The 19133-nt window shown below is 43.3% G+C and overlaps 1 protein-coding gene across 1 annotated transcript in view; it reads left to right on the top strand.

Annotated features, from left to right (window-relative positions):
- The window catches only part of LOC132828140 (neurofascin-like), a 125683-nt gene that overhangs the window by 63304 nt on the left and 43246 nt on the right, over positions 1-19133 (top strand). Inside the window, exons 16-19 of the mRNA XM_060845060.1 lie at positions 5948-6049; positions 10051-10248; positions 13836-13906; positions 15556-15778. Of these exons, the coding sequence (XP_060701043.1) occupies positions 5948-6049; positions 10051-10248; positions 13836-13906; positions 15556-15778 (594 nt within the window). The remainder of the gene's footprint in view (positions 1-5947; positions 6050-10050; positions 10249-13835; positions 13907-15555; positions 15779-19133) is intronic.

The following is a 19133-nucleotide window of genomic DNA, read 5'->3' as shown; positions in this document are numbered from 1 at the left end:
GGTCCAGAGGTCAGAGAATAAACCTGGACGTGAACCATAATCTAATGTCTTAACCGTGACAGGCTCTATGTTTTCGACAGCATTCCTGGTATTTAGAGGGGGTGTTTTAGCATATGTGTTATCAAAATCATCCCGGATGTAGCATGGGCTATTCATACTATTTACCAACGTTATACCAGGCATCTTCCTGGGGTCAGGATGGGATACTGCAGATGGAGGATACTTATTTTGATTGTTCTATGGGTGTGGGTAATGCTAGGATTGAATATCCAACTCTAGTTACCCTGAAGAGAGAGGAGTTGGGCTTTTGTGGTTGTAGAACCGAATATCTTTGCTCAGCCAGTCAAAGGTCAACTGGGCAGTCAGGAACGAGAGCTAGGCAGAGCCAGGTGGGTAGAGGTCAAAAATCACACAACACCAGATTATAGTCCAACAGAATGAGGCTCTCAAAGCTTGTGATTTCAAATAAACCTGTTGGACTATAACCTGGTATTGGGTGATTTTTGACCTTGTCCAACCCATTCCAACACCAGATCCTCCACGTCCCACATGGGTAGAGGCAGTAAGTTCCTCTTGCTGGGTTATTTTAGTGACCCCTAGATATCTATTGAGCAGCTTCCCTCTCATTTATTTTGGTTTTCTGGGGTCAGGATGGCTCTGTATTGTTTGCAGGTTTCAATAAATGACAGAGTACAAGTTTTGATCGAAAAAGATGACCTGAAATCTGGCAACAAGGCAGTTGACTAGAATGCATCAGTTTTGTGGAGAAACTGGAGAAAACGTGGGTGTTCACCTTAGAACAAAGAACGTTAAGACGGGAATTGATGAAGGTCTTGACAATTGTGAATAATTGACGCTGTGTAAATACCCCTTGGAAGGAGAAATGATATCCAGTGTCAGCAACATTGACAACCCACACTGCACAGATTTAAGATGATTGACAAAAGAACCAAAGATGATGTGAGGAACATGATGTGCAACAAATTGTGGTCAAAATGTATTGGCTGAAAACAGTGATGAAAGTAGATTTAATAGCAGCTGTTAAGAATTGTTTAAATACTTGGAAGGATAATAAAGATTTCAGGCTATGAAGAAAGAATAGGAATCTGGTGCAAAAATGCACTGTTTCTATCAAAGAGCCAGCAGGGACACAAGAAACCAAATGGCCTCCTTCTGTATGATTTTAAGATCCTTTTGGAGAACAAGTTTCCTTGGATTCTGCGATCTGGATTTATTCCAGTTCCAAAGGGGCAGGATGTAACTCCCCATTCTCCCGAATAACTGCAAAGGCTTCATATCCAGGGATTTTGGTGAAGTTTCACCTTAACTTTGTGCTTTGTCAACAGATGAACATCATACTTAATTTAGCACTAACGCATGTCACCATTGCCATTAAAGGCTGAGGGATGACCACACAGAAGTTTACAAATCATGAGTGCACGAATAGGGTGAATAACCAAGGTCTTTTCCCCAGGGTGGGGGAGACCAAAGCTGGAGAGGTGGCATGGTGGCTCAATGGTTAGCACTGCTATCTCACAGCGCCAGAGACCCTGGTTCACTTCCAGCCTTGGGCGACTGTGTGGAGTTTGCACATTCTCCCCACCTCTGCATGGGTTTCCTCCGGGTGCTCCAGTTTCTTCCCACAATTCGAGGATGTGCAGGTTAAGTAAATTGGCCTGGCTAAATTGCCCAAGTGTTCAGGGATGTTGAGTGCATTAGTCATGGATAAAATGTAGAGTAGTTGGGTCTGGGTGAGTTACTCTTCGGAGGGTCGGTGTGGACTTGTTTGGCCAAAGGGCCTGTTTCCACACTGTAGGGATTCTATGACAGACAGCATAATTTTAAGGGGAGAGGGGAAAGATTTAAAATGGATCTAAAGGGCAACATTTTCACGCAGAGGATGGTGAAAATATGGAATGAGCTGCCAGAGGAAGTGGTGGAGGATGGTAGAATTACGACACTTAAAAGGTATCTGGATGAGTACCTGAATAGGAAGGGTTTAGGGGGATATAGGCCAAATGCTGGAAAATGGGACTGGGTTAATTTAGGACACGTAGTCGGCAGGATGAGTTGGACAAAAGGTCTGTTCGCATGCTACAAAGATTCATTGGTGTTGAATGTGGATATGTCAGCTTTTTAAGACAAGTTATACTTCTCTGAGATTGAAACTAAGAGGGGTTGTAGGGTCATGGGGAAAGTAAAAGCAATTTTAATCTGTGCCTAGCCTGTGTTACACTTAACCAGGGATGCAGTTGAAATTAATACTAGGTACAAACCTTGCAAAGTGAACCTTTTTCCAACACTGACACAAGTTTTGAAGAATCCTAGTTTTGTATAGTCTTGGCATGAACATTGATTGTAAAAGAATAATGATTTTTTTAAAAATTACTGTCACCAAACTGAATTCACCTTCTCACTCCATTTCTTCCTTGTCCACCAACACGATGCATAACATGAGGGTTAAGAGAGTGGATTTACAAGGCATCCTCCAATCTGCGCTTGCCATCTTGGACATCAAGACCACCATCTGAAGTAGTTGAGAGACTCTCTCAGCCTTTATAAAATGCAACATAAATCAAAGAAAATTCTTTATGATTTTTGTTTCGTTCTCCATATATTCTTTTAAAAAAAGGAAATTTATCCTCACTTAAAGATATTGCGTTATGATTGCCAGATTTAACGCAGATCCCTCTGGCCTCTGATGCAAAATATCAGCAACATTCACTCTCGGCTACCATGACAACTGACAAGGGAGAGTAATGTCACGTTGGTTGTCTGATGTAGCCAGTGACTCACTATCATGGAACATGCTCAGTCTGTCTGCCGCGCTCTCATTAACAGTTTCGTATTGAGGACTCAACCATGTCGATAATGAATAATGTAATACATTCACTCACAACAATATCACCCCTGCTACATTACGACCTGTGGTGTAATGCGCATCCGTTTTGATATTTTCATTCATGGAATAGAGCTCCCACCAACAAGGCACTGTTGCCCATCTTTATCTGTCCTTGACTTAGGAGCATTTCAGAGGACATTTAGGAATTAGTCACTTTTGTTGTGTCTGGAGTCACACCTCCGCCAGACCAGGTAAGAACCTAAAGGAAATGAATGAACCTAATGGGTTTTTATCTCCACCAATAGAGGTTACATGATCAGTATTAGGTTTATTTTTAATCCAGAATTTTTTAATTGAATTAACTTTAATTGTTTACCATGGTGGGATTTGAATCTGTTTCTCCAGAATATTAGCATGGGGTTCTGATTTATTGCTATAACCTTACCATGGAGGATTGAATCACCACAAGCCAAACATTAAGCCCATCATTGTGGGACTGCAGTACAATTCTTTCAGAAAATTATAATTCCAAGTTTGTAGCTTGCTTTTTTCTATTATTGCCAACTCTATGACACAGGAGACACCCGTGCTTTCTCTAAATGACAGCACCTGAGAAGCTCGCAAGACTGTCCAGAGTGTTCAACTTTGTCACTAGTTAAGCTGAATTGGGAGTTCAGAGCTTGGGATCTAAGGGAGCATCTGACAAGGCCTGACTCTGTCTCAGACTTACTGCAGTGCTCCAGTGAAGCTCAGTACAAGCTGAAAAAACAGCACCTCATTTTCTCTCAGGAACTCTACAGCCTCTGGACTCAATATCAAATTCAACAAGGCTTGAACACCTTCCCCACACTTTCCCCTACCCCCCACGCTCCAGGCCTTATTATCACAAGGCCTGCTATTATACACAACACATTGGTAACCTCTGATAGTCCCCACTAGCAACTATTCATTCTCTTAGGCTGACCGTTAGCCATTCAAAGAACAAAAGGACCAAGAATGTGGACGGCACGGTGGCACAGTGGTTAGCACTGCTGCCTCACAGCGCCAGAGACCCGGGTTCAATCCCCGACTCAGGTGACTGACTGTGTGGAGTTTGCACATTCTCCCCCTGTCTGCGTGGGTTTCCTCCAGGTGCTCTGGTCAGGTGAATTGGCCATGCTAAATTGCCCATAGTGTTAGGTAAAAGGGGTAAATGTAGGGGAATGGGTGGGTGGTGGGTCAGTGTGGACTTGTTGGGCCGAAGGGCCTGTTTCCACACTGTAAGTAATCTAATGTTTACAGCCCTGGAACAATACTCCTTTGACTGTCCAATTGTTTGTCTTCTTCTTTGGTCTGTATTTCCACCTATCATTTACTCCTTATCCCCTCCTCCCACACTATCTTCTGCATAAAAAACAACTTTTTCCTAGACATCATCAGTTCTAAAGAAAGATCACTGGACCCGAAACATTATCTCTGATTTCTCTTCACAGATGCTGAGAAGCTTATTGTGCTTTTCCAGCAATTTCTTTTTCTATTTCCATTCTTACATTTTCACTTTACAAGGTAACATGTTCAAATTTCTGGCATTTGCCTCAGGCTTAACTCATGCATCAGCCATAGGTGTGCTCTGTAAAGGAAATCGAATGATAACTTATTAACTTCTTTGATATGGTGATGGTCTCATTGCATTGTACAAAGTGCCTTTGAACACAGTCTGAAAATTCCTTGGATGACAAGTTTAAACATTTTGCAGATCTATATAAATTTTCCACCAGGTGATTAGAAATGCAGATATAATTACTTGGTAGCACACACCCTAAACATTAGTGAAAAGAGACATGAAGTCAAAACTTCTCATCTTATACACATCAGGCTTGAAGTGCAAGAAAAACAGCTTTAGATCGGAAAGAGCAATATTTAAGCCAAGTCTGAATTTTATCAGTTAACTAGAACAGTGAATAGTTCCTGCTGGATTTTCATGTTAGCCTCAATCCAAAAACCAACACTGTCCTCTCATGCAATGTACATTGATCCTTCCATTCTGAAGTTGGTTTTCTTGCATTTTAGTCCTGAAATTCAGGCACATGTAATTTTTAACTTTTTTGTGCAAGTAAACCTGCTCTCAGATTAAAGCAATGTGTATATTGTGTCAAATACTATATCAAACCCGAAATAACCGCCAATGCTGTAAATCAGAAACAAAAACTGAAGTTTCTGGAAAAGCACAGTAGATCTGGTAGCATCTGTGAAGAGAAATCAGAGTTAACATTTTGAGTCTGGGTTCTAAGGAAGGGTCACCAGACCCGAACTGTTAACTGTGATTTCTCATCACAGATGCTGCCAGACCTGATGAGCTTTTCCAGCAACTTCTGCCTGTGTGTGTGTATATTGTGCTATGGATAGTACAAAACCAAATCTCCATCTATATCCCTAAGCCAATGGTAACAATGGATTGGTAAGAAATGGGAATCAAATATTAGGTTGGCATCATTTCCTTTAATGTAAGGTAGTTTGGGTTTATGAAAGCTGAGTGATGCTTTAATTCATTTGGTTTTACAAGGTTGGATTTGATTAATTTTTAAAAGTTGGAATGAAATTTGGTTTGAGTGTGGTAGTGGATAATGGGAGATGTTGTATTGACAGCCCATCCCACCCTGCACAAGTTTACTGCCCATGGAAGAGGAAATGGGAATGTACAGCAAGCTGCCATTTCTCTGTCTGCTTTCTGGTACCCAACAAGAGGAACTTCACTCCAGTTGAGTTTTGCATAAGTGTCTGCACCCAATAACTGTTTGTGGCCTCATAAGAGTTTGCTGACACACTGAATGTTTCCAGAATTCTCTGTTCTTGTTATTTTGCTTTGGATGGGAATTTTAGCTTTAGTTTTAAAAGTTTGAATTAAGTTTCCATTGAAGATGTTGAGTTTTGGTTTCATTTAGAAAGTTTGGTTGACCTATTTTGAAGTTTGGACTTGACTTGACAAAGCTTGATTTGGTTTGGTTTTGTAGTGTTGGGCTAATTCAATGGGGTTGATTTTGTTTGATTAGTTTGGGGGAATTGGTTGTGGGTATTTGGCTGTAACTGGGGAGATTTGGCTAAACTTAATGACATGACTTATTGTAGATCGTCCTGATCCTCCCCGAGATCTGGAACTGACGGATCCAGCAGATCGAAGTATAAGATTGACGTGGATTCCTGGCGATGACAACAACAGTCCAATTACAGGTACAAAATGAGCATCTGTGGTAAACAAACTACGAGAATGATCTTCACATTCCTCCTTATCATTTTGTGTGGTACCCAAACCATTTGAATAGCATCGTTGTCTTGAATGTTCCTTGAATTCATATCCCTTCTCACAGCAGACAATTGTTGACTTATTGAATTACTGCTCATTTTCAGCATTATTATACTCGTGCCTAATGCCCTGAAATTCTGAGTGTGGTTCTCTGAGATTCATGAACTTGAAAGAAGTCCATTATGCGAGAGTGTGGTGCTGGAAAAGCACAGCAGCTCAGGAGCAGGAGAATCGATGTATCAGGGGTAAGCCCTTCATCAGGAATCAGGCTCATTCCTGATGAAGGGCTTATGCCCGAAACTTTAATTCTCCTGCTCCTCAGATGCCACTTGACCTGCTGTGATTTTCCAGCATCACACTCTTGACTCTGATCTCCAGTACCTGCAGTTCTCACTTTCTCCTAGAAGTCCATTATGCCTATCATCTGAATGCTGGCTCTCTGTAGACTAATCTGGCCTGTCCTATTTTCCTGTTTCACCTTACACAGCTGTAGAAATAATTTCCCTCTAGTGTCCATTGCATTTCCTTTTGACCTCATTGACTATCCATGAGCCCACTATCCTTTGTAAACACTGAGTTCCTGGACATTAACAATCAATGTGTAAAACTGCTCTTCCTCACATTTACCCAACATCTCTTACCCAAAATCTTAAATCTGTCCTCTCATCCTTGTAAAACTAAACAACGCAGCCTTTCTTTGACTATTTTGTCTAATTTGCATTATAACCCTGTACACTGCATGTGTTTTAGATGAGGTTCCTCACAGTGTGGAAACAGGCCATTCAGCCCAACAAGTCCACACCGACCCTCCAAAGAGCAACCCACCCAGACCCATTCCCCTACATTTACCCCTTCACCTAAAATTTAGCATGGCCAATTCACCTAACCTGCACATCTTTGGACTGCGGGAGGAAACTGGAGTACCTGGAGGAAACCCACGCAGAAACGGGGAGAATGTGCAAACTCCACACAGACAGTTGCCTGAAGCGGGAATTGAACCCAGGTCTCTGGCACTATGAGGCAACAGTGCTAACCACTGTGCCGTATTGATCAAATCCCCAATCAGTCTCCTTTAATCCAAGGACAATAATCCCAGCTTCTCTAAGCCAACCCTGCTACCTGGGAAAGGGTGAAAAAGAACAACTTTCACAGCCGTACAGTTCCAATTGCTCAGGAAGCAAAGAGACAATTTTGAAAATGCCCTCTCACATAGATTGCCTGCGCCTTTATTCCAGACCTATGATCATTGCTGTTGTTGGAACATTTACCAGCTCTCAACAAACATGGATTCTACTGGAGCTGATGAGTGCAGCTTTGGCAGAATTCACAGACTAACCTAGGAAGTCACTTAAACATCCTTCCACCCATTTGACGTGGTGTACCAGATAAAAGATCTGGTCCTGACTAGAATTCTCTTATTTCTGGGAGAGTGAGATATCTGCACTGAGCTTCAAACTTCTGGCAGGAGACAGACCCTTGCTCCACTGTGCCCTGACTCGGGAGTCTCATTTTTCATCGAGGACAATGAGAAAACTGTCTTAACAAGGATGCAAAGAAGTTAACAGACTTGCTCTTTATTGAAGGTTTTAATGAAATCAGTTATCCAAGTTAACTCGGAAACGAGCCGGGGAAGGTATCAGATCTTGTGGTGGGAGAGCATTTTGGTGATAGTGACCACAACTGCCTCACATTCTACATAGCTATGGAGAAGGAGAGGATTAGGCAAAATGAGAGGATATTTAATTGGGGAAGAGGAAACTATGATGCGATTAGACATGAGCTAGGAAGCATGGACTGGGAGCAATTGTTCCATGGTAAAGGCACTATAGACATATGGAGACTGTTTAAGGAACAGGTGTTGCGAGTGATGAATAAATATGTCCTTCTGAGACAGGCAAGAAGGGATAAGATAAAGGAACCTTGGATGATGAGAGCGGTGGAGCATCTTGTCAAAAGGAAGAAGGTAGCTTATATAAGGTGGAGGAAGCTAGGGTCAAGCTCAGCTCTGGATGGTTACAGGCAGGCGAGGAAGGAACTCAAAAATGGTCTGAGGAGAACCATGAGGGGGCATGAGAAGGGCTTGGCAGAACGGATTAGGGAGAACACAAAGGCATTTAACACTTATGTGAGGAATAAGAGAATGGTCAAAGTAAGAGTAGAGCCGATCAGGGATAGCATAGGGAACTTGTGTGTGGCGTCTGAGGAGGTAGAGGAAGCCCTAAATGAGTTTTTTGCTTCTGTCTTTATGAAAGAAATGAACTTTGTAATGAATGAAACCTTTGAAGAGCAGGTGTGCATGCTGGAATGGATAGAGATAGAGGAAGCTGATGTGCTGAAAATTTTGTCAAACATTAAGATTGATAAGTCGCCAGGCCCGGACCAGATTTGTCCTTGGCTGCTTTGGGAAACGAGAAATGCGATTGCTTCGCCACTTGCGAAGATCTTTGCATGCTCACTCTCCACTGGAGTCGTACCTGAGGACTGGAGAGAGGCAAATGTAATTCTTCTCTTCAAGAAAGGAAATAGGTAAATCCCCGGCAATTACAGACCAGTAAGTCTCACGTCTGTCATCTGCAAGGTGTTAGAAAGGATTCTGAGGGATAGGATTTATGACCATCTGGAAGAGCATGGCTTGATTAAATGCAGTCAACAGGACTTTGTGAGAGGCAGGTCATGCCACACAAACCTTATCGAGTTCTTTGAGGATGTGACTAGAAAGGTTGATGAGGGTCGAGCTGTGGATGTGGTTTATATGGACTTCAGCAAGGCATTTAATAAGGTTCCCCGTGGTAGGCTCATTCAGAAGGTCAGGAGGAATGGGATACACGGGAACTTAGCTGTCTGGATACGGAATTGGCTGGCTAACAGAAGAAAGCGAGTGGTAGTAGAAGGAAAATATTCTGCCTGGAAGTCAGTGGTGAGTGGTGTTCCACAGGGCTCTGTCCTTGGGCCTCTACTGTTTGTAATTTTTTGAATGACTTGGATGAGGGGATTGAAGAATGGGTCAGAAGGTTTGCAGATGACACAAAGGTTGGAGGTGTCATTGACAGTATAGAGGGCAGTTGTAGGCTGCAGCGGGACACTAACAGGATGCAGAGATGGGCTGAGAAGTGGCAGATGGAGTTCAACCTGGATAAATGCGAGGTGATGCATTTTGGAAGGTCGAATTTGAAAGCTGAGTACAGGATTAAGGATAGGATTCTTGGCAGTGTGGAGGAACAGAGGGATCTTGGTGTGCAGGTACATAGATCCCTTAAAATGGCCACTCAAGTGGACAGAGTTGTTAAGAAAGCATATGGTGTTTTGGTTTTCATTAACAGCAGGATTGAGTTTAAGAGTCGTGAGATCCTGTTGCAGGTCTATAAAACTTTAGTTAGACCGCACTTGGAATACTGTGTCCAGTTCTGGTTGCCCTATTATAGGAAAGATGTGGATGCTTTGGAGAGGGTTCAGAGGAGGTTTACCAGGATGCTGCCTGGACTGGAGGGCTTATCTTACGAAGAGAAGTTGACTGAGCTCGGTCTTTTTTCATTGGAGAAAAGGAGGAGGAGAGGGGACTTAATTGAGGTATACAAGATAATGAGAGGCATAGATAGAGTCGATCACCAGAGACTATTTCCCAGGGCAGAAATGGCTAACACGAGGAGTTTTAAGCTGTTTGGAGGAAAGTATAGAGGGGATGTCAGAGACGGGTTCTTTACACAGAGAGTTGTAAGAGCGTGGAATGCGTTGCCAGCAGCAGTTGTGGAAGCAAGGTCATTGGGGACATTTAAGAGACTGCTGGACATGCATATGGTCACAGAAATTTGAGGGTGCATACATGAGGATCAATGGTCAGCACAACATCGTGGGCTGAAGGGCCTGTTCTGTGCTGTACTGTTCTATGTACTATGTTCTAAGTGGTCTTGTTATTTCTCCCCCTTTACAGAGTTCATTGTGCAGTTTGAAGAGAACAGGTTTCAGCCGAGAAAGTGGCACAATTTGACCCGAATCCCAGGCAGCATCAACTCTGCCGTATTGCAGCTCTCTCCATATGTTAACTACCAGTTCCGGGTGATAGCGGTGAATGAAGTTGGAGAAGGTGCCCCCAGTTTGCCTTCTGAACGTTATCAAACAACTGGAACAGGTGATAGTCCAAACTTGACTGTTCTGTCTTGTGTTTTTGATGATGTAACTCAACACCTTTACAATGTGAAATAGAAACTAGGAACTAGCGCCTGTTCCACCATTCAATTTCATCATGGCTGACACTCTATCTCAATGCCATACTCCCTCTATGCCCTGTGATGCCTCTCTTTCTTGAATATATTCCATGGCCTGGCCTTCACAGCCTCCTATCATAGAATCCTAACAGTGTGGAAGCAGGCTCTTTGGCCCAACAAGTCCACAAAGCCCTCCGAAGAGAATCCCACCCAGATCCATTCCCCTACCCTATTACTTTATATTTCCCCTGACTAATGCACCTAACTTAGGCATCCCTTAACACTATGGCCAATTCACCTGACCTGTACATCTTTGGACTGTGGGAGAAAACCAGAGCACCCAGAGGAAACCCGCACAGACACGGAGAGAATGTGCAAGCTGCACACAGACGGTGGCCCGAGGGTGGAATCGAACCCGGTCCCTGATGCTATGAGGCACCAGTGCTAACCACTGTGCTGCCCACTTCTATGGGAGTGAATTACTCAGGCTCACCACTGTCTGGCTGAAGAGATGTTTCCTAAATCCTAAATGGCCTGTCCTGTATCCTGAGACTGTGACCCCCGATTCTAGACTCCTCAGTCAGGAAAAACCCTCCCTGCACTTGGACAGTAGAGACTTGTTAGAATTTTAGTTGGCTGGACAGTTGGTTTGTGATGCAGAGTGATTCCAACAACATGGGTTCAATTCCAACACCGGCTGAGGTGACCATGAAGGACTCTCTTTCTCAACCTTTCCCCTTGCCTGAGATGCAGTGACCCTCAGGTTAATCCACCACCAATTGTCTTTCTGTCTAATGAGATCATGTTTCACATGGACTGGTTGGACCAAAGGGTCTGTTTTTGTGCTGTATGACTCTATGACTATGGTGGCTTTATCATACAGCCTGACAGTCGGATCTGCCCTGTGCATGGATCAAATCCTCGGTGAATAATCAGTTACTTATATTTTGGTTTGTCTAATGCATTAGTCCCCTTTATTTCACTTGGGAAAGTTGCCTTGGCCATATGACAGGAAATTATACTTTTAATACACGTGAGGCTGGCACCAAGCAAACTCCCCCATATTGGGAATCACTCCCCTCAGCCTGGTTCGCATAATGTTTGAAACATGTTTGACATGGATAGAATACTTGGTAGGTTTGCCAATTCTGAGTTGGATGTATTCCAAGGGATCAAATGATATAACCTTACTCTTCCTATTCACCTTGACCTCTTGTTATTGGTTGACTAGTATGTCTATCCTCATGGCAATCATCTTCCCACCTTCAACCCCTTCCACTCGAAAGAGGAATGACTACATTTTACTGTGGACTTCAGGACCTGGGCTGCAGGACTGAAATGGGGGTCAAAATCTAGCAACTCTAAGCAGTAGGTTGACTATGCCACAGAAAACCTCCCCATTTGTTTCCAGTGGCCAGCAGTTCAATGAAGAGCACCAGAAGGTCTCAGAGGTGTGCATTTTAGCCTCAGCAACCCCATCAAGACAGGTGGGCATCACTGAGGTTGCAAAGTTCTGACTTTTGTGACTGAATCTGATGTTTCTTGATGGACAAATTGTCTTTTTGTCTATAAGGATGATACGTTTGCAACTCATAAACAGAAGTTTCCAAAGTGAATGGTAAAGAAGCATTTCTTTATGCCTCTATGATTTTTCTCTCTTCTGGGTAAAATCCAAAGCAATGCATAAGAGGTCAACCTTCAATCCCTGGAGACTGCAGGGCAGGTCCAAAGGGTTGGTAACTCTAATTCCTGACATGGCCCCATATGAATTACAAAACTGACTTATCGTGGGTAGTGTTTCTGTGTTTCAGATTTTGAAGTTCATCAGTCCTTTCGTCATATCCATTCTCAGGTGGATCTGTAGTTTAGAGCTGACACTGACTAATGTTTGAGAGTATTCTCAGCATTTATAATCTGAGCTATCAGTTTGTTGCCATTTAGCATTGAAAGTTGCACATTAATTTGATCAATTGAAAATTCACCACAACTGCAACTTCAGCACCATGGACAGGGAAATGGTCATCGAGCAAATTTGCAGGCACTAATCTCAGAGCCGGCAAATAGGCAAAACGGAGAAGATTGCAGAACTGAACAGGAGAAGGAAAAAGCTGTTATTTTTGTATTTTCATGCTTTTCCTTTTAGATACGCTGTGAAATTTCCTACAGGCTGAGGAACAGGATGATGCATGCATGCTCCTTCTTTGTATTAGCACATTAGGCAGTTACTCCCAAATCAGAAGATCAGAAATAGGAGCAGGAGCATTTCAGAAACACTCCCCACTCTCTCTCGCCCATCGTACCTGGGCTGATTTCTGCCTTGACTCCACAGTCTTGTCCCATCTCTTTTTTGATACTTTTGCAGTAACCCTTCCCCCTCTTTGGCATTCCGATAATCACTATCCCAGTTTAGTTTTAATTTAATGGAAGTCTCCATTCAAGTTGTTAACCTGCCATGGGATTTGAACTCACATTCTCTAGTTGGCTAACCCTGTGGCACAACCTTTAGACCGTAGATATAGGAGCATAATGAGGCCATTCAGCCCAATGTGTGTACTCCATGATTTGATCATAGTTGATATGTTTCTGAACCCTATTCTCCTGCCATCTCTCCGTAACCTTTAATCTCCAAGACTGAACATCTTGGCCCCTAGAATCTTTGTGGCAGTGAGATCCACAGGTTCACCACTCGCTGGTTGCTGAAATGCCTCCTTGTTTCCATTCTAAAGGATCGCCCCTGCTGTCTGAGCCTGTGCCCTAGGGCCCCAGTCTCTCATATTAGTGGAAACATACTCTCCACATCCACTCTATCCAGGCCTCTCGGGATATTCTGTAAGTTTTAATCAGATTCCCCCCTCATCCTTATAAACTCCACTATGTGCAGATCCAGAGTCCTCAACCACTCCTCATAGGACAAGCCCTTCGTCCTCGGGATCATTCTTGTAAACATCTTCTGGACCCCACCCCTTGAGGAAGCCCTGCTGTCTCATCCCTATTTTACCATGCACTTCCAAGCGCTCTCCAACCTCATCCTTTATTTAATGGTGGGAGGATTTATGGGCTTTGACAAGCTATGAAGGCTCACCAACTCGAATGGCTCAGTTGGTGTCAGCCCTGAAATTGGAAGAGGAGCTCCAATATCCATCCCAGTAGGCTGTGAATCCTGCCCTTTCTGATTTTGAGGGGCAACACGAACCAGCAAACTAAGAGTTTGTATTTCAATCGAAAATGATTGGTCACGTTGGTTGGACCGAGGGGTCAGTCTTCATGCTGCGCATCTCTATGACTCTATGTTGAGAGAAATGCATACTGCAAAGTAATTGAAAATATTGAAGCTATGGAATGGTTGACATAATTTGCCTTCATACAGCAATACGAAGCTCACCCACTCTGTCTTTTGTTTCCACACTTGCAAAAGGTGTCAAGACCTTTGCATTAATCACTCCAGTAGACACAGTACTAGAATTCTCTGAGTTCAGTGAAACAGTTTGTAACATCATTTTGTCTTTTCCAGCTCCAGAACTCAATCCATCTGATGTTCGAGGGGCAGGAATATCAAAATCAAGCATGCAAATCAGTTGGACGGTGAGCACAGTTTGTCCTGTTATTTCATTCATCTCTTAAAAAGCCTCTTGTTGACCACTGACCCAGGAACGCGGTGAAGGAAGTTGTTGAATTGTGAACTGAGATGTCAAAGAGGAGCTAAATAATTTAACAAGGAGGCTCACTCAGAGATAGATAACTGGCTGTGAACGCAGGCTTGGAGCATATGGACTTCTCAAATACTCCTATTGTTTGTGTAGTATTAAGAACAGCTAGAGATTCAATTCAACTTACATGTTTTTTTTTTAGATTAGATTACCTACAGTGTGGAAACAGGCCCTTCGGCCCAACAAGTCCACACCGACCCGCCGAAGCGCAACCCACCCATACCCCTACATGTACCCCTTACCTAACACTACGGGCAATTTAGCATGGCCAATTCACCTGACCCGCACATCTTTGGACTGTGGGAGGAAACCGGAGCACCCGGAGGAAACCCACGCAGACACGGGGAGAACGTGCAAACTCCACACAGTCAGTCGCCTGAGGCGGGAATCGAACCCAGGTCCCTGGCGCTGTGAGGCAGCAGTGCTAACCACTGTGCCACCGTGCCGCTAATGTTATTGCTCGTCTGGAAATTCTGAGAGGGTGCATTGATTGTTGTTTAAAAATCACATTTGAATGATTAGTTAACAATGAGTGAGGTACTTCTTCACAAAGACCAATAACGAGAGGTCATGCTTTCAAGGTGAGAGGTGGAAAGTTTAAGGGGGATACACGCGGCAAGTACTTCACACAGAGGGTGGTGGGTGTTTGGACCGCGTTGCCAGCAGAGGTGGTAAAGGCAGGCACGGGAAGATGCATCTGGACAGATGCATGAGTAGGTGGGGAGCAGAGGGATACAAATGCTTAGGAATTGACCAACAGGTTTAGACAGTACATTTGGATCGGCTCAGGCTTGGAGGGCTGTAAATTTTCTTTGTGCTTTGTTCTAAAAACAATTACAGTGCATTTGAAATAGTCCATGAGGCAAAAAGAACACAGCACCCACGTGAATCAAACTCCTTTTCCTAAAAATTTCTGATCCCCTGAATTGAAGCCTTCTTTCCATGAAGCCCTCTCCCGTCATCAGAATTCCCAAGGGAAACAAAGTATATATCTGCCATGGGATAAAGAAGAGAGATAAAAAGAGAAAAGAGTGCTAAAGAGAGCAAATCAATAGAGAAGAGAGGCTGGTTACAAAGACAGACTTAAATTGGGGCTGACGGGAAACAAAATATAAGCTATTTTCTGAAGTCTAGTTAGAGTAGCCATCACTGGGTGGCATGGTCACAAAGTGGTTAGCATTGCTGCCTCACAGCACCCAGGACCTGGGTTCGATTCCAGCCTCAGATGACTGTCTGTGTGGAGTTTGCACATTCTCCCTGTGTCTGCGTGGGTTTCCTTCGGGTGCTCCCATTTCCTGCCACAAACCCAAGATGCATAGGTTAGATGGAGTGGCCATAGGAAAAGCAGGGTTACAGGGATAGTTTGGGTTGAGGGGGTTGAGTTTGAGAGGGTCAGTGTGTATTTGATGGACTGAATGGCCTGTTTCTACTCTGTAGGGATTCTGTGATTGTGGTTTTGCTTGTTTGTTTATGATAGACCGATTATTCTACCTTTCCATTCTGATATTACATTCTGTTTTTCAGCCTCTGAATGGAACACAAATCAGTGGCCCGAATCTCAAGTATATAGTCAGCTGGAGACAAAAGGATGTAGGTGGGGAGTGGTCAACAGTCACCGTTCCCAGGTCCAGTTACATCGTCTCTCCGACTCCCTTCTTTACACCCTACGAGATTAAAGTGCAGGCAGTGAATGATTTTGGATTAGGTCCCGAACCAAGAATTGTGATTGGATACTCGGGTGAAGACTGTGAGTATTAACAAAGGGAAGCAAGCCAGGCCTTACAATTACTGCCATGTTAAACACACATTGTGCATAAAAGCTACTTCAATGACAGACATCTAATTGTTTGCCTGTAAAACTGAAGGTCTGATTCCTTTACTTTGTCAAGCTCCTGGTTTTAGTATGGCACAAAACCACTCTCAGCTCTGGGCGACAACGTTTGTCATCTCAAGTTCTCATTTGAAGCAATGATCCCTGGGGTGACATTCCAATATGGTCTTGAGAGAGTGCTACACCTGACACAGTTTCGAATTTCAGAAAGAGATACTAAATGGAGCTCATTCAGCCTCTCACATAGAAGATCCTGTGGCATTTCTGGAAGAACAGGGAAGCCTTCCCCTGTTTCCTGGATGATATATCCCCCCCAGTTGGTTTCACATGGCTGTTGGTGGGAACTTGTATGGAACCAAGCTGCACTGTTTCCAACTTTATAATGATAGCTATATTCAATAAATACTTAATTTTCATCATAAACATTATCAAAAGGAGGTAGAAAGTCTGAGCTATTCATCAGGATTTAATTGCAAGAAACAGCCTTGAGAAAAGGGCACACCAATTTATACAGCATGAAAACAGGGTGGTGATTGGGTGGTCTATCACTGGAATGGACATTTAACAGGGACAGATAACGGTCAGTCTTAGATCTCAGGCCAGGCTACTTAACACTGATTTGAAAATGTGTTGCTGGAAAAGTGCAGCAGGTCAGGCAGCATCCAAGGAGCAGGAGACTTGACATTTCGGGCATAAGCCCTTCTTCAGGAATCTGAATATTTGAAAACTCAACCAACTCAATACCACAAATTAACTAAGGAGCTGTTCCTATAACATCCCATAAACACATCCCTTGGGGGACTTAAGTTGTAGGGAGAGGCTGAGGGGAGATCTTAAAGCGAATTATAAAATCATGAGGGGTATGGATGGGGTTGAAAATGTGTTGCTGGAAAAGCGCAGCAGGTCAGGCAGCACCCAAGGAGCAGGAGAGTCGACGTTTCGAGCACGAGCCCTTCTTCAGGAATCAGAAGTCCTGAAGAAGGGCTCATGCCCGAAACATCGACTCTCCTGTTCCTTGGATGCTGCCTGACCTGCTGCGCTTTTCCAGCAACACATTTTCAGCTCTGATCTCCAGCATCTGCAGACCTCACTTTCTCCTATTTAACACTGATTGGCCAGGACATTGCCATAGGAATGCAATAGTCTCCATGACCCCTTCTTTTCCTGGTGAGAAAAGTGTAGCATCTGTAGAAATACCTTTTGCCTGCATAAAACAGACAGGTGCAGGCGCATCACACTGAAAGCCTGACTAATGATCTTAACCTGGTGTCCGATGTAATTCTTAGCTCAATCTGGATTGTTTGATAAATGTTCTTCAGTAGCAGAATCCCAGCTGATGGTTGATATCGTGTTCTGAGGGTTGCAAACATGGGCTGGTTGGGTATAATCAACATCCTGTCTCGTGTGAATGATCAATGGAATAATGAGGGTGTGACAAAAAAATCTATCTACTCTTCGCAAAGTTTAAATTCTGTACAACCAAGCAATTATTTATTGGTTTGACTATTTTTGAGGCAGATTGTTGACAGACAAGGGAGTTGATTGTAAACAAAGGTACACAGCAAAGTGGAGTTGAGGCCAAATTCAGTTCAGCCATGATGTTATAGAATGATGGAGCAGGCTTAAGGGGCTGAATGGCCTCCTCCGTAACTTGTATATTTGCATAGTACTTTGGGAAACATAGATGTCATGAAAAAGAGTTCTGTAAAAACAAGCCATTCTCTTCAGTATTATTGGAGTGGATGGTTTGGATGTTAAGAACAAAATAGTCTGTGGTAAGACTTCAAGTGACATGTAGCAAACTTGAAAAAAATTGAGTCACCTCAGTTGGAATTTTGCAGGTGGCATAAAGGTAGTCAGATAATCAGCAATTGTAAAATTGTATTTATATAGCAATCTTTAGTGTTGTAATTACTAGTGTTTTAGAGGAGTAATTATCAACCAAAACCACTTCTGGAGATATTAGGATAGGCAGCCAAACGTTTGGACAAAAGGTTTAGGTTTTCAGGAGTAGCTTCATGGAGAAAAGCTGGGGTAGGGAGGTGCAGAGGTGTCGTGGGGGAGTTGAGGAACTGAAGGCCCAGGCAGCTGAAAGCACAGTCACTAAAGGTAAAATCCAAGCTGCATTGTGAGAATGGAATGGGAAGAGTTCCGAGGTTTCAGAGGGTTGTAAGGCCAGAGGAGGGGCTAATGTGAGTCTTTGCAGGGATTTCAAATGAGGCTGCGAATTTTACAATGAAGGTATTGTCAGTCAAGGAGCTGGACAGTAGCAGATAACCTGAGGCTTCCAAATCCAAAGTTAATAACACATTGCCTTTTGCTGAGTTATAAAGAACATAGCACTGTCTCACATAATTGGATAAAATTCAGCTGTCTGTATTTTGAATCTGTTTTTTTGGTTCCATTTAGTTCCGATTGCAGCACCCACTGGGCTTTCTGGGAGGATTATTAACAGCACTGCCGTTCTACTCCAGTGGAGGGCACTACCACCAGACACTGTTCAAGGATATCTCATTGGCCACAAAGTAAGTAGCTGCAGGATCTTGATTCAACAATCAAATGTTATTGATTACTGTCTGCACGACATAACTATGAATACAGTGAAATCAATAGATTCATTGCTGCAAACTCTTTTTTGTGTATATGTGTATGTCTATACATATACTTGTGTGCCTGAGAGTCCGCATGTGTGCACATGCATGTATGAGTGCACATATATTTGTGTATGCATATCAGTGTGTATATGTATATCCACGAAATGGAACAAAATAGTCTGTGGTAAGACTTTAAATGACATGTAGCAAACTTGAAAAATTTGAGTCACCTCAGTTGGAATTTTGCAGGTAGCATAAAGGTGTGTGTGTGTGAGCGTGTGCACATGCATGTGTGAGTGCGTGTACATTTGTGTATGCGTGTCTATGTGTATGTGTATATCCACGTGTGTGTGTGTATGAGCGTGTGTGCACATGCATGTGTGTGAGTGCATGTACATTTGTGTATGCATGTCTGTGTGTATGTGTATGTCCACATGTGTGTCCATGAGAGAGAATACTTTGTGGGCTGATGTTTACATTTGTGTGTGTTTGTGTGTGTCTGAGCAAAGTTTTTGTTTATTCTTTCATGGGCATGGAATGTAGGCATCACTGGCAAAACCAGCATTTGTTACCCATCCCTAATTGCCCCTGAACTGAGTGGCTTGCAAGGGCTATTTTAGAGGGCAGTTAAGAGTCATTCCATAAGACCATAAGACATAGGAGTGGAAGTAAGGCCA

The sequence above is a fragment of the Hemiscyllium ocellatum genome, chromosome 26, assembly GCF_020745735.1.
Source record: "Hemiscyllium ocellatum isolate sHemOce1 chromosome 26, sHemOce1.pat.X.cur, whole genome shotgun sequence".
Taxonomy (NCBI): domain Eukaryota; kingdom Metazoa; phylum Chordata; class Chondrichthyes; order Orectolobiformes; family Hemiscylliidae; genus Hemiscyllium; species Hemiscyllium ocellatum.
Note: the sequence above shows the minus strand (reverse complement) of the source record. Positions and strands in the feature narration are given on the sequence as shown.